We start from the raw sequence: 14,451 nt of genomic DNA, 5'->3' as shown, positions 1-14,451 counted from the left end.
GGCATCCCTGCTGAACTGGAGGACATCCCTACTATACTAGAGGACATCCTTACTATACTGGAGGACATCCCTACTATACTGGAGGACATCCCTACTGAACTGAAGGACATCCCTACTGAACTGAAGGACATCCCTACTGTACTGGAGGACATCCCTACTATACTGGAGGACATCCCTACTGAACTGGAGGACATCCCTACTATACTAGAGGACATCCTTACTATACTGGAGGACATCCCTACTATACTGGAGGACATCCCTACTGAACTGAAGGACATCCCTACTGAACTGAAGGACATCCCTACTGTACTGGAGGACATCCCTACTATACTGGAGGACATCCCTACTGAACTGGAGGACATCCCTATTATACTGGAGGACATCCCTACTGTACTGGAGGACATCCCTACTGAACTGGAGGACATCCCTACTGTACTGGAGGACATCCCTACTATACCGGAGGACATCCCTACTGAACTGGAGGACATCCCTACTGAACTGGAGGACATCCCTAGTGTACTGGAGGACATCCCTACTGAACTGGAGGACAGCCCTACTGTACTGGAGGACATCCCTACTATACTGGAGGACATCCCTACTATACTGGAGGACATCCCTACTGAACTGGAGGACATCCCTACTATACTGGAGGACATCCCTACTGAACTGGAGGACAGCCCTACTGTACTGGAGGACATCCCTACTGTACTGGAGGACATCCCTACTATACTGGAGGACAGCCCTACTGAACTGGAGTACATCCCTACTATACTGGAGGACATCCCTACTGTACTGGAGGACATCCCTACTGAACTGGAGGACAGCCCTACTGAACTGGAGGACATCCCTACTGAACTGGAGGACATCCCTACTGAACTGGAGGACAGCCCTACTGTACTGGAGGACATCCCTACTGTACTGCAGGACATCCCTACTATACTGGAGGACAGCCCTACTGAACTGGAGTACATCCCTACTATACTGGAGGACATCCCTACTGTACTGGAGGACATCCCTACTGAACTGGAGGACAGCCCTACTGAACTGGAGGACATCCCTACTGAACTGGAGGACATCCCTACTGAACTGGAGGACATCCCTACTGAACTGGAGGACATCCCTACTGTCTTGGAGTACATCCCTACTATACTGGAGGACATCCCTACTGAACTGGAGGACATCCCTACTGAACTGGAAGACATCCCTACTATACTGGAGGACATCCCTACTATACTGGAGGACATCCCTACAATACTGGAGGACATCCCTACTGAACTGGAGGACATCCCTAGTGTACTTTGCTCAGTCAGTCCAAAGCAAGGCACCTTTTAAAGTTGCGAGTGCAACTCTGCCACACGAAGTGAGGGAAGCCAAGTTTTCACCAAACGATATGATGTAGCGCCTCTTTCAGATGGAGCTTTTAATTCCTCCGCCCTCATCCCCTCATTACGGTCTTTAATCAGAGAAGAGCTGCATGATCGCCATTTCTCATTTCACAGCGGTGTGGTTTTATTCCACCGCAGCCGGCGAGTCGACTCCTCAATGAGACGGAGAATGAGAGTTATTGCGGAGAGTGTTTGTGAGAATGGAGAGCCAGAGAGTTATTGTGGAGAGTGTTTGTGAGAATGGAGAGCCAGAGAGTTATTGTGGAGAGTGTTTGTGAGAATGGAGAGCCAGAGAGTTATTGTGGAGAGTGTTGGTGAGAATGGAGAGCCAGAGAGTTATTGCGGAGAGTGTTTGTGAGAATGGAGAGCCAGAGAGTTATTGTGGAGAGTGTTTGTGAGAATGGAGAGCCAGAGAGTTATTGTGGAGAGTGTTTGTGAGAATGGAGAGCCAGAGAGTTATTGTGGAGAGTGTTGGTGAGAATGGAGAGCCAGAGAGTTATTGTGGAGAGTGTTTGTGAGAATGGAGAGCCAGAGAGTTATTGTGGAGAGTGTTTGTGAGAATGGAGAGCCAGAGAGTTATTGCGGAGAGTGTTTGTGAGAATGGAGAGCCAGAGAGTTATTGTGGAGAGTGTTGGTGAGAATGGAGAGCCAGAGAGTTATTGTGGAGAGTGTTTGTGAGAATGGAGAGTCAGACAGTTATTGTGGAGAGTGTTTGTGAGAATGGAGAGCCAGAGAGTTATTGCGGAGAGTGTTTGTGAGAATGGAGAGCCAGAGAGTTATTGTGGAGAGTGTTGGTGAGAATGGAGAGCCAGACAGTTATTGTGGAGAGTGTTTGTGAGAATGGAGAGCCAGAGAGTTATTGTGGAGAGTGTTTGTGAGAATGGAGAGTCAGACAGTTATTGTGGAGAGTGTTTGTGAGAATGGAGAGCCAGAGAGTTATTGCGGAGAGTGTTTGTGAGAATGGAGAGCCAGAGAGTTATTGTGGAGAGTGTTGGTGAGAATGGAGAGCCAGAGAGTTATTGTGGAGAGTGTTGGTGAGAATGGAGAGCAGTGTTTCCCATAAACTGCCAAGATACCTGTGGCGGTGGGGGCGTGGCTATGGGCGTGGTCACCATGACATCATTGGGTAATTTGCATAATTTAATACAATGATATGATTTTCTCTAAAAAGGCTCAAAAAATGTATACTTACTAATTAATAATAACAGTTTTGTTTTAAACGTCCATCCATCCATCCATTTTACAATATAATTACAACACTTTATGTACATATTTATATACAGATTTGAACAATAAGTTATTCACTGAAATATATTTATTAATTGTGGTTCTTACAAAAAATATATCTTATAAAATATAAAAGCTAAAATGTCTCTTAAAGCTCTGCCCCTTTAATTAGTGCATACTAAATAATTTAACTTTAGCCTACTACTACAACCATATTATTTACCAGCAACATAAAGTGAAACAGAGGCAGAGGTGTCCTGCCACAGTCAGTAACAAATAAACAGAAAACAGTCGTGGTCAAATACAAATAAGGCAACAAGAGAAGTATCCTACACTTCTCTTTTGTAAAGTAAATCTGAACAGCCTATATGGGCATCTACATCAACTATATGATTTGCCTGAGAAGCTGGAAAGGACAAAAAAATAAAAAATAAATAAAAATTTAAAAAAATAAAAAAATAAAAAAATTATAATTTTTAAAAAAAATTTGTGGCGGACGTAATTGTTTCGTGGCGGGCCGCCACAAATAAATAAATGTGTGGGAAACACTGGGAGAGCCAGAGAGTTATTGTGGAGAGTGTTGGTGCCTCTTACATTTCAGTGATGGTCTCTGGGAGGTTGGTGGGTATTTCAGTCAGACTCTTGCCTCGGCAGTCCACGATGTTGTTGCTGCAGGTGCACGACTCCGGGCACTGCAAGACGCTGCAGGACGAAGACGAGGTCTGGTAACCTAGGGCGGGGGACAACGACGGTGTTAGAGCCAGGCGGCAGTTGTGCATCTGCTGTAGCATTTTGAGCTTTGTGCAGATGTGTTGGGCACAAGGGTGTCCAAAGATACTTTTTTTTCAAGGATCCTTTTAAAAATATTATACTGTTCCAAAAAACAACAACAAATAAATACCAGAAAGAGCAAAAATGTGCAATGTAACAAGAGAATGCAGGCAGTTTTTTACTTTAATACTGGCATTGCCTAAATATTAATACAAACTTATACTCGACGGATAGACCTGATATTGATCTCCAGATTTAAGCACCGAAAGTTAAAATAATAAATATGGATATAAGACCTATTTTTTAACAACTTTATTATTTTTTTAACTGTCATTGTTCAAAAATAATAAACACTCATAATCGACGGACAGACCTGAAGTTGATCTTGAGATTTAAGCACTGAAAGTTAAAATAATATATATGGATATATGACCTATTTTTAACATTTTTATTAGTGGGACCCTTTTGGATCTCTGAGACCTTTAGTGTGATTTATTTTAATAAACTGTCATTGTTCAAAAATAATAAAAACTTGTAATCGACCAATAGACCTGAAGTTGATCTTGAGATTTAAGTATTGAAAGTTAAAATAATAAATATGGATATATAACCTTTAAAAAATATATATATATATATATGTATATATATATATATATATATATATATATTAGTGGGACCCTTTTGGATCTCTGAGACCTTTAGTGTGATTTTTTTTTTCAAATGTCATTGTTCAAAAATTTTTAAAACTTGTAATCGACTGATAGACCTGAAGTTGATCTTGAGATTTAAGTATTGAAAGTTAAATTAATAAATATGGATGTATGACTTATTTTTAACAATTTTATTTGTTGGACCCTTTTAGACCTCGGAGACCTTTAGTGTGATTTAATTTAACTGGTATTGTCCAAAAATAATAAAAACAACTTCAGGTCTATCAGTCGATTACAACTTTTAAAATTTTTTGAACAATGACATTAAAAAAAAAAAATCACACTAAAGGTCTCAGAGATCCAAAAGGGTCCCACTAATATATATATATATTTTTTTTAAAGGTTATATATCCATATTTATTATTTTAACTTTCAATACTTAAATCTCAAGATCAACTTCTGGTCTATCAGTTGATCTTGAGATTTAAGTATTGAAAGTTAAAATAATAAATATGGATATATAACCTTTAAAAAAAAAAATTTTTTTAAATAAAAAAATATTAGTGGGACCCTTTTGGATCTCTGAGACCTTTAGTGTGATTTTTTTTTTTAAATCTCATTGTTCAAAATTTTTTAAAAACTTGTAATCGACTGATAGACCTGAAATTGATCTTGAGATTTAAGTATTGAAAGTTAAATTAATAAATATGGATGTATGACTTCCTTTAAACAATTTTATTTGTTGGACCCTTTTAGATCTCGGAGACCTTTAGTGTGATTTATTTTAACTGTCATTGTTCAAAAATAATAAAAACTTGTAATCGACCAATAGACCTGAAGTTGATCTTGAGATTTAATTATTCAAATTCAAAATAATATATATGGATATATGACCTTTTTTTTTTTTTAATTTTTTTTATTAGTGAGACCTTTTTGGATCTCTGAGACCTTTAGTGTGATTTATTTTAATAAACTGTCATTGTTAAAAAATAATTAAAACTCATAATCGACGGATAGACCTGAAGTTGATCTTGAGATTTAGGCATTGAAAGTTAAAATAATATATATGGATATATGACCTTTTTTAAAAAAAATTATTAGTGGGACCCTTTTGGATCTCTGAGACCTTTAGTGTGATTTATTTTAACTGTCATTGTTCAAAATTTTTTGAAACTTGTAATCAACTGATAGACCTGAAGTTGATCTTGAGATTTAAGTATTGAAAGTTAAAATAATAAATATGGTTATATAACCTATAAAAAAAAAAAAAAAAAAAAAAAATATATATATATTAGTGGGACCCTTTTGGATCTCTGAGACCTTTAGTGTGATTTTTTTTTTTTAATGTCATTGTTCAAAAATTTTTTAAACTTGTAATCGACTGATAGACCTGAAGTTGATCTTGAGATTTAAGTATTGAAAGTTAAATTAATAAATATGGATGTATGACTTATTTTTAACAATTTTATTTGTTGGACCTTTTTAGATCTCGGAGACCTTTAGTGTGATTTATTTTAACTGTAATTGTTCAAAAATAATAAAAACTTGTAATCGACCAATAGACCTGAAGTTGATCTTGAGATATAAGTATTAAAATTCAAAATAATATATATGGATATATGACCTTTTTTTTTTAAAAACAATTTTATTAGTGAGACCCTTTTGGATCTCTGAGACCTTTAGTGTGATTTATTTTAATAAACTGTCATTGTTCAAAAATAATAAAAACTTGTAATCGACCAATAGACCTGAAGTTGATCTTGAGATTTAATTATTCAAATTCAAAATAATATATATGGATATATGACCTTTTTTTATTTTTTTAATTTTTTTTATTAGTGAGACCTTTTTGGATCTGTGAGACCTTTAGTGTGATTTATTTTAATAAACTGTCATTGTTAAAAAATAATTAAAACTCATAATCGACGGATAGACCTGAAGTTGATCTTGAGATTTAGGCATTGAAAGTTAAAATAATATATATGGATATATGACCTTTTTTAAAAAAAATTATTAGTGGGACCCTTTTGGATCTCTGAGACCTTTAGTGTGATTTATTTTAACTGTCATTGTTCAAAATTTTTTGAAACTTGTAATCAACTGATAGACCTGAAGTTGATCTTGAGATTTAAGTATTGAAAGTTAAAATAATAAATATGGTTATATAACCTATAAAAAAAATAAAAAATAAAAAAAAAATATATATATATTAGTGGGACCCTTTTGGATCTCTGGGACCTTTAGTGTGATTTTTTTTTTTTTAATGTCATTGTTCAAAATTTTTTAAAACTTGTAATCGACTGATAGACCTGAAGTTGATCTTGAGATTTAAGTATTGAAAGTTAAATTAATAAATATGGATGTATGACTTATTTTTAACAATTTTATTTGTTGGACCTTTTTAGATCTCGGAGACCTTTAGTGTGATTTATTTTAACTGTAATTGTTCAAAAATAATAAAAACTTGTAATCGACCAATAGACCTGAAGTTGATCTTGAGATATAAGTATTAAAATTCAAAATAATATATATGGATATATGACCTTTTTTTTTTAAAAACAATTTTATTAGTGAGACCCTTTTGGATCTCTGAGACCTTTAGTGTGATTTATTTTAATAAACTGTCATTGTTCAAAAATAATTAAAACTTGTAATCGACAGATGGACCTGAAGTTGATCTTGAGATTTAAGTATTGAAAGTTAAAATAATAAATATGGATGTATGACTTATTTTTAACAACTTTATTAGTGAGACCCTTTTGGATCTCTGAGACCTTTAGTGTGATTTTTTTTAACTGTCATTGTTCAAAAACTTTAAAAACTTGTAATCGACCAATAGACCTGAAGTTGATCTTGAGATTTAAGTATTGAAAGTTAGAATAATAAATATGGATGTATGACTTATTTTTAACAATTTTATTAGTTGGACCTTTTCAGATCTCTGAGACCTTTAGTGTGATTTTATTGTTCAAAAATAAAAACTTGTAATCGACCAATAGACCTGAAGTTGATCATGAGATTTAATTATTAAAATGTAAAATAATATATATGGATATGTGAACTTTTTTTTTAAAACAATTTTATTAGTGAGACCCTTTTGGATCTCTGAGACCTTTAGTGTGATTTATTTTAATAAATTGTCATTATTCAAAAATAATTCAAACTTGTTATCGACGGATGGACCTGAAGTTCATCTTGAGATTTAAGTATTGAAAGTTAAAATAATAAATATGGATGTATGACTTATTTTTAACAACTTTATTAGTGAGACCCTTTTGGATCTCTGAGACCTTTAGTGTGATTTTTTTTTTAACTGTCATTATTAAAAACTTTAAAAACTTGTAATCGACCAATAGACCTGAAGCTGATCTTGAGATTTAAGTATTGAAAGTTAAAATAATAAATATGGATGTTTGACTTATTTTTAACAATTTTATTAGTTGGACCCTTCTAGATCTCTGAGGCCTTTAGTGTGATTTTATTGTTCAAAAATAAAAACTTGTAATCGACCAATAGACCTGAAGTTGATCTTGAGATTTAATTATTAAAATGTAAAATAATATATATGGATATATGAACTTTTTTTTTTTTTAAACAATTTTATTAGTGAGACCCTTTTGGATCTCTGAGACCTTTAGTGTGATTTATTTTAATAAATTGTCATTGTTCAAAAATAATTAAAACTCATAATCGACGGATAGACCTGAAGTTGATCTTGAGATTTAGGCATTGAAAGTTAAAATAATAAATATGGATGTATGACCTTTTTTAAAAAAAATTATTAGTGGGACCCTTTTGGATCTCTGAGACCTTTAGTGTGATTTATTTTAACTGTCATTGTTCAAAATTTTTTGAAACTTGTAATCAACTGATAGACCTGAAGTTGATCTTGAGATTTAAGTATTGAAAGTTAAAATAATAAATATGGTTATATAACCTATAAAAAAAATAAAAAATAAAAAAAATATATATATATATTAGTGGGACCCTTTTGGATCTCTGAGACCTTTAGTGTGATTTTTTTTTTTTTAATGTCATTGTTCAAAATTTTTTAAAACTTGTAATCGACTGATAGACCTGAAGTTGATCTTGAGATTTAAGTATTGAAAGTTAAATTAATAAATATGGATGTATGACTTATTTTTAACAATTTTATTTGTTGGACCTTTTTAGATCTCGGAGACCTTTAGTGTGATTTATTTTAACTGTAATTGTTCAAAAATAATAAAAACTTGTAATCGACCAATAGACCTGAAGTTGATCTTGAGATATAAGTATTAAAATTCAAAATAATATATATGGATATATGACCTTTTTTTTTTAAAAACAATTTTATTAGTGAGACCCTTTTGGATCTCTGAGACCTTTAGTGTGATTTATTTTAATAAACTGTCATTGTTCAAAAATAATTAAAACTTGTAATCGACAGATGGACCTGAAGTTGATCTTGAGATTTAAGTATTGAAAGTTAAAATAATAAATATGGATGTATGACTTATTTTTAACAACTTTATTAGTGAGACCCTTTTGGATCTCTGAGACCTTTAGTGTGATTTTTTTTAACTGTCATTGTTCAAAAACTTTAAAAACTTGTAATCGACCAATAGACCTGAAGTTGATCTTGAGATTTAAGTATTGAAAGTTAGAATAATAAATATGGATGTATGACTTATTTTTAACAATTTTATTAGTTGGACCTTTTCAGATCTCTGAGACCTTTAGTGTGATTTTATTGTTCAAAAATAAAAACTTGTAATCGACCAATAGACCTGAAGTTGATCATGAGATTTAATTATTAAAATGTAAAATAATATATATGGATATGTGAACTTTTTTTTTTAAACAATTTTATTAGTGAGACCCTTTTGGATCTCTGAGACCTTTAGTGTGATTTATTTTAATAAATTGTCATTATTCAAAAATAATTAAAACTTGTTATCGACGGATGGACCTGAAGTTCATCTTGAGATTTAAGTATTGAAAGTTAAAATAATAAATATGGATGTATGACTTATTTTTAACAACTTTATTAGTGAGACCCTTTTGGATCTCTGAGACCTTTAGTGTGATTTTTTTTTTAACTGTCATTATTAAAAACTTTAAAAACTTGTAATCGACCAATAGACCTGAAGCTGATCTTGAGATTTAAGTATTGAAAGTTAAAATAATAAATATGGATGTTTGACTTATTTTTAACAATTTTATTAGTTGGACCCTTCTAGATCTCTGAGGCCTTTAGTGTGATTTTATTGTTCAAAAATAAAAACTTGTAATCGACCAATAGACCTGAAGTTGATCTTGAGATTTAATTATTAAAATGTAAAATAATATATATGGATATATGAACTTTTTTTTTTTTTAAACAATTTTATTAGTGAGACCCTTTTGGATCTCTGAGACCTTTAGTGTGATTTATTTTAATAAATTGTCATTGTTCAAAAATAATTAAAACTCATAATCGACGGATAGACCTGAAGTTGATCTTGAGATTTAGGCATTGAAAGTTAAAATAATAAATATGGATGTATGACCTTTTTTAAAAAAAATTATTAGTGGGACCCTTTTGGATCTCTGAGACCTTTAGTGTGATTTTTTTTTTAAATGTCATTGTTCAAAACATTTTAAAACTTGTAATCAACTGATAGACCTGAAGTTGATCTTGAGATTTAAGTATTGAAAGTTAAAATAATAAATATGGTTATATAACCTATAAAAAAAATAAATAAATATATATATATATATATATATATATATATATATATATATATATATATATATATATATATATATATATATATATATATATATATATATATATATATATATATATATATATATTAGTGGGACCCTTTTGGATCTCTGAGACCTTTAATGTGATTTTTTTTTTTAAATGTCATTGTTCAAAACAATTTAAAACTTGTAATCGACTGATAGACCTGAAGTTGATCTGGAGATTTGAGTATTGAAAGTTAAAATAATAAATATGGATGTATGACTTATTTTTAACAATTTTATTTGTTGGACCTTTTTAGATCTCGGAGACCTTTAGTGTGATTTATTTTAACTGTCATTGTTCAAAAATAATAAAAACTTGTAATCGACCAATAGACCTGAAGTTCATCTTGAGATTTAATTATTAAAATTCAAAATAATATACATTGATATATGACCTTTTTTTTTAAAACCAATTTTATTAGTGAGACCCTTTTGGATCTCTGAGACCTTTAGTGTGATTTATTTTAATAAACTGTCATTGTTCAACAATAATTAAAACTTGTAATCGACGGATGGACCTGAAGTTGATCTTGAGATTTAAGTATTGAAAGTTAAAATAATAAATATGGATATATGACTTGTTTTTAACAATTTTATCAGTGGGACCCTTTTGGATCTCTGAGCCCTTTAGTGGGATTTTCATTTTTGTTAAACTGTCATTGTTCAAAAATAAAAACTTATAACCTGAAGTTGATCACGAGATTTAAAAATAAAAATCAATTATTTATTTTTTTGAATTGATTAAGAATCGTCATTACATTACGTTAATTATTTGTCAGCCCTTAAAAAGCAATGTTGTGAATTATCGACCTACTTCCGGCTCCAATTGCTTCACTTCAAATATTCCATTTTGAACATATTTTGGGGTACAATTATGCATATTATATGTTTTTTGCCTTAAAAAAAAACATTGTTCTTTGACAAAAAGGACAGGAAACATTTAAAACAATAAAACTTTATGTCAACGGACAGATCTGAAGTTAATCTATACTGTAGATATTACAAAAAATAACATAGGACTTGTTTTTCAACACTTTTAAGCTTCACCAACACTGAGGGGACACAACACATATTGCATTGGCCTGGAAAGTGACAAATAACTAAATGGCCCCTGCATGCTTTGATACTCCAGTGAGTGGCCCTCATGGGAAAAAGTTTGGACACCCCCGGACGCAAAGTGTGAAGATGAATACTTGCCTTCATCCTCATCTTGACAAGGAGGAGCAAGAGACAGTGAAGAAGAAGAAGAAGGAGAAATAAGACAACACAACACACGTAGCGCCTTCCATTCTGCACCTCCACCTACCTGTGCAGACAAACTCCTTCTTCTGCACCTCCGCCACGTTGTGGCCCCTCAGGTGCGGCGGGGACATGCACTGCGTGTAGAGGCCCAGACGGGGGCGCTGCCTCAGCCACTCCGACAGCCAGGCCACGTGACAATCACACTGCAGGTTGTTGGAGTGCAGGCGGCTGCAGGAGGCAGCGGTCAGTCACTTGTGTGTGTGTGTGTGTGTGTGTGTGTGTGTGTGTGTGTGTTGTCCCCCCATAACAAAATGTATTTCCATACTTTTCAAAATAAAGGGCACCACAAAAAAAAAAAATCAATATTGGCTTGATTTTAACAGAAAAGCTCTTTCAATATGCATGATAACAAGAAGGGTAATATTTAAAAAGTGGATAGCTGTTGATAGTCCAACTCAGGGGTCACCAACCTTTTTGAAAGCAAGAGCTACTTCTTGGGTAGTGATTCATGCGAAGGGCTACCAGTTTGATACACACTTAATAAATTGACAGAAATAGCCAATTTGCTCAATTTACCTTTAACTCTATGTTATTATTAATAATTAATGATATTTACACTTAATTGAACGGTTTAAAAGAGGAGAAAACACCAAAAAAAAAAGACAATTAAATTTTGAAACATAGTTTATCTTCAATTTCGAGTCTTTAAAATTCAAAATTCAACCGAAAAAAAAGAAGAGAAAAACTAGCTAATTTGAATCTTTTTGAAAAAATTAAAAACATAATTTATGGAACATCATTAGTAATTTTTCCTGATTAAAATTAATTTTAGAATTTTGATGACATGTTTTAAATAGGTTAAAATCCAATCTACACTTTGTTAGAATATATAGCAAATTGGACCATTTCTAACAAAGACAAATCATTATTTCTTCTAGATTTTCCAGAACAAAAATTTTAAAAGAAATTCAAAAGACTTTGAAATAAGATTTAAATTTGATTCTACAGATTTTGTAGATTTGCCAGAATAATTTTTTTGAATTTTAATCATAAGAAGTTTGAAGAAATATTTCACAAATATTCTTCGTCGAAAAAACAGAAGCTAAAATGAAGAATTAAAGTAAAATTTATTTATTATTCTTTACAATAAAAAAAATACATTTACTTGAACATTGATTTAAATTGTCAGGAAAGAAGAGGAAGGAATTTAAAAGGTAAAAAGGTATATGTGTTTAAAAATCCTAAAATAATTTTTAGGGTTGTATTTTTTCCCCTAAAATTGTCTTTCTGAAAGTTATAAGAAGCAAAGCAAAAAAATTAATGAATTTATTTAAACAAGTGAAGACCAAGTCTTTAAAATATTTTCTTGGATTTTCAAATTCTATTTGAGTTTTGTCTCTCTTAGAATTAAAAATGTCGGGCAAAGCGAGACCAGCTTGCTAGTAAATAAATACAATTTAAAAAATAGAGGCAGCTCACTGGTAAGTGCTGCTATTTGAGCTATTTTTAGAACAGGCCAGCGGGCTACTCATCTGGTCCTTACGGGCTACCTGGTGCCCGCGGGCACCGCGTTGGTGACCCCTGGTCCAACTCATACTGACTGGTACACACAAGCTATGGAGATGATATCAGTGGAACAAACTGCATTTGGTTTAGATAATAATGAGTCACATATTGGAATATGGGATCCATTATTTAAATTTGTTTCAACTATTAAATGAACCAAAGTGTGACTTGTTGTATCTTTGTGGAAAGTGTTGGACGCGGTGTGTTGTCAAGCTTATGAGATGTGATGCAAGTGTAAGCCACTGTGACACTATTGTTCATTTCTCATTTTTTATTATTTTTTTGTTAGTAATGAGGATATCAATGAGGGTTTTTTTAATCACCGCTATTTTGAAATTGTTACTAATATTGATGCTGTTGTCGATAATGTTTATTTTGGTTTCACTACATTTGGATTGTTTCGTGTCATGTTTGTGTGTCCTCAATTGCTCTGTTTATTGTTGTTCTTAATGTTGCTGGGACTTGGGAATTGGATTGCATTATTGTGGTATTGTTGTGTATTGTTTTGTTGATTGATTGATAAATTAAAAAAAAAAAAAAAAAAAAAAGAAAAGCTCATGATGCATAAAACATGTTTTTATTATTGCATCTAAAGAAGAATTGTGGTGTTAAATAAGATTTGAACATACTGAACAACTTTTCTTTTAGTAGTATGAAGACTTCCAATTAGCTGCTGACGTATGCAGTAACATATTGTCTCATTTATCTACCTATTATTTTGTACACATTATGATAGATTATTAATCGACTTGTTCATTTACTGTATTACCGTATTTTCCGTACATTAGGCGCACTGTCGAGTTTTGAGAAAATGAAAAGGTTTTAAGTGCACCTTATAGTCCGAAAAATACTGTTTTAACATGTTCTATCTACACTTCTGTTCAAATGTAATAATCACTTATTCTTCTCTTCTTTGATACTTGACATTAGTTTACGGTGATACTACAAATGTTGGTATCAATCCGATACCAAGTAGTTACAGGATCATAATTAAAGTTAGGGATGTCCGATAATGGCTTTTTGTCGATATCCGATATTGTCCAACTCTTTAATTACTGATACCGATATCAACCGATACATGCAGTCGTGGAATTAACACATTATTATGCCTAATTTGGACAACCAGGTATGGTGAAGATAAGGTACTTTTTTAAAAATAGTAATCAAATAAAATAAGATAAATAAATTAAAAACATTTTCTTGAATAAAAAAGAAAGTAAAACAATATAAAAACAGTTACATAGAAACTAGTAATGAATGAAAATGAGTAAAATTAAGTGTTAAAGGTTAGTACTATTAGTGGAGCAGCAGCACGCACAATCATGTGTGCTTACGGACTGTATCCCTTGCAGACTGTATTGATATATATTGATATATAATGTAGGAACCAGAATATTAATAACAGAAATTTGAATGAGTGTAAATGGGGGAGGGAGGTTTTTTGGGTTGGTGCACTAATTGTAAGTGTATCTTGTGTTTTTTATGTGGATTTAATTTTTTTTAAAAAACACACAAAAAAAACCCGATACCGATAATTAAAAAAACGATACCGATAATTTCCGATATTACATTTTAAAGCATTTATCGGCCGATTATATCGGACATCTCTAATTAAAGTTCTCCTGTGGTCATGCACATATTTTTTTTTGGGATATATAAACAATAAAAATAGACATCACATTTTGTGATGATAAAAACTATCGATGTAATCATTGCAGTATCGACTATACACTGCTCTTGTACTTGTCAATGCATGTATAGATCCACCCCTTTGTTTACATCGAGGAGCGCGGGCTTGTTGTTAGCGGTGAGCTATTGTAGTGAAGCATGTTTAG

General features: G+C 32.1%; 1 protein-coding gene across 5 annotated transcripts in view; it reads right to left on the bottom strand.

Moving 5' to 3' along the window:
- Positions 1 to 14,451, bottom strand: part of slit2 (slit homolog 2 (Drosophila)) — a 321,185-nt gene that overhangs the window by 109,314 nt on the left and 197,420 nt on the right. For all 5 annotated transcript variants that reach the window (XM_062026304.1, XM_062026306.1, XM_062026307.1 and 2 more), the window contains exons 8-9: positions 11,115 to 11,278; positions 3,207 to 3,342 (exon numbers count right to left, since the gene is read on the bottom strand). In XM_062026304.1, coding sequence (XP_061882288.1) covers positions 3,207 to 3,342; positions 11,115 to 11,278 — 300 coding nt within the window. The remainder of the gene's footprint in view (positions 1 to 3,206; positions 3,343 to 11,114; positions 11,279 to 14,451) is intronic.

The sequence above is a fragment of the Entelurus aequoreus genome, linkage group LG18 (assembly GCF_033978785.1).
Source record: "Entelurus aequoreus isolate RoL-2023_Sb linkage group LG18, RoL_Eaeq_v1.1, whole genome shotgun sequence".
In the NCBI taxonomy this organism is placed as follows: domain Eukaryota; kingdom Metazoa; phylum Chordata; class Actinopteri; order Syngnathiformes; family Syngnathidae; genus Entelurus; species Entelurus aequoreus.
This window is presented reverse-complemented; position numbering and strand designations above follow the sequence as displayed.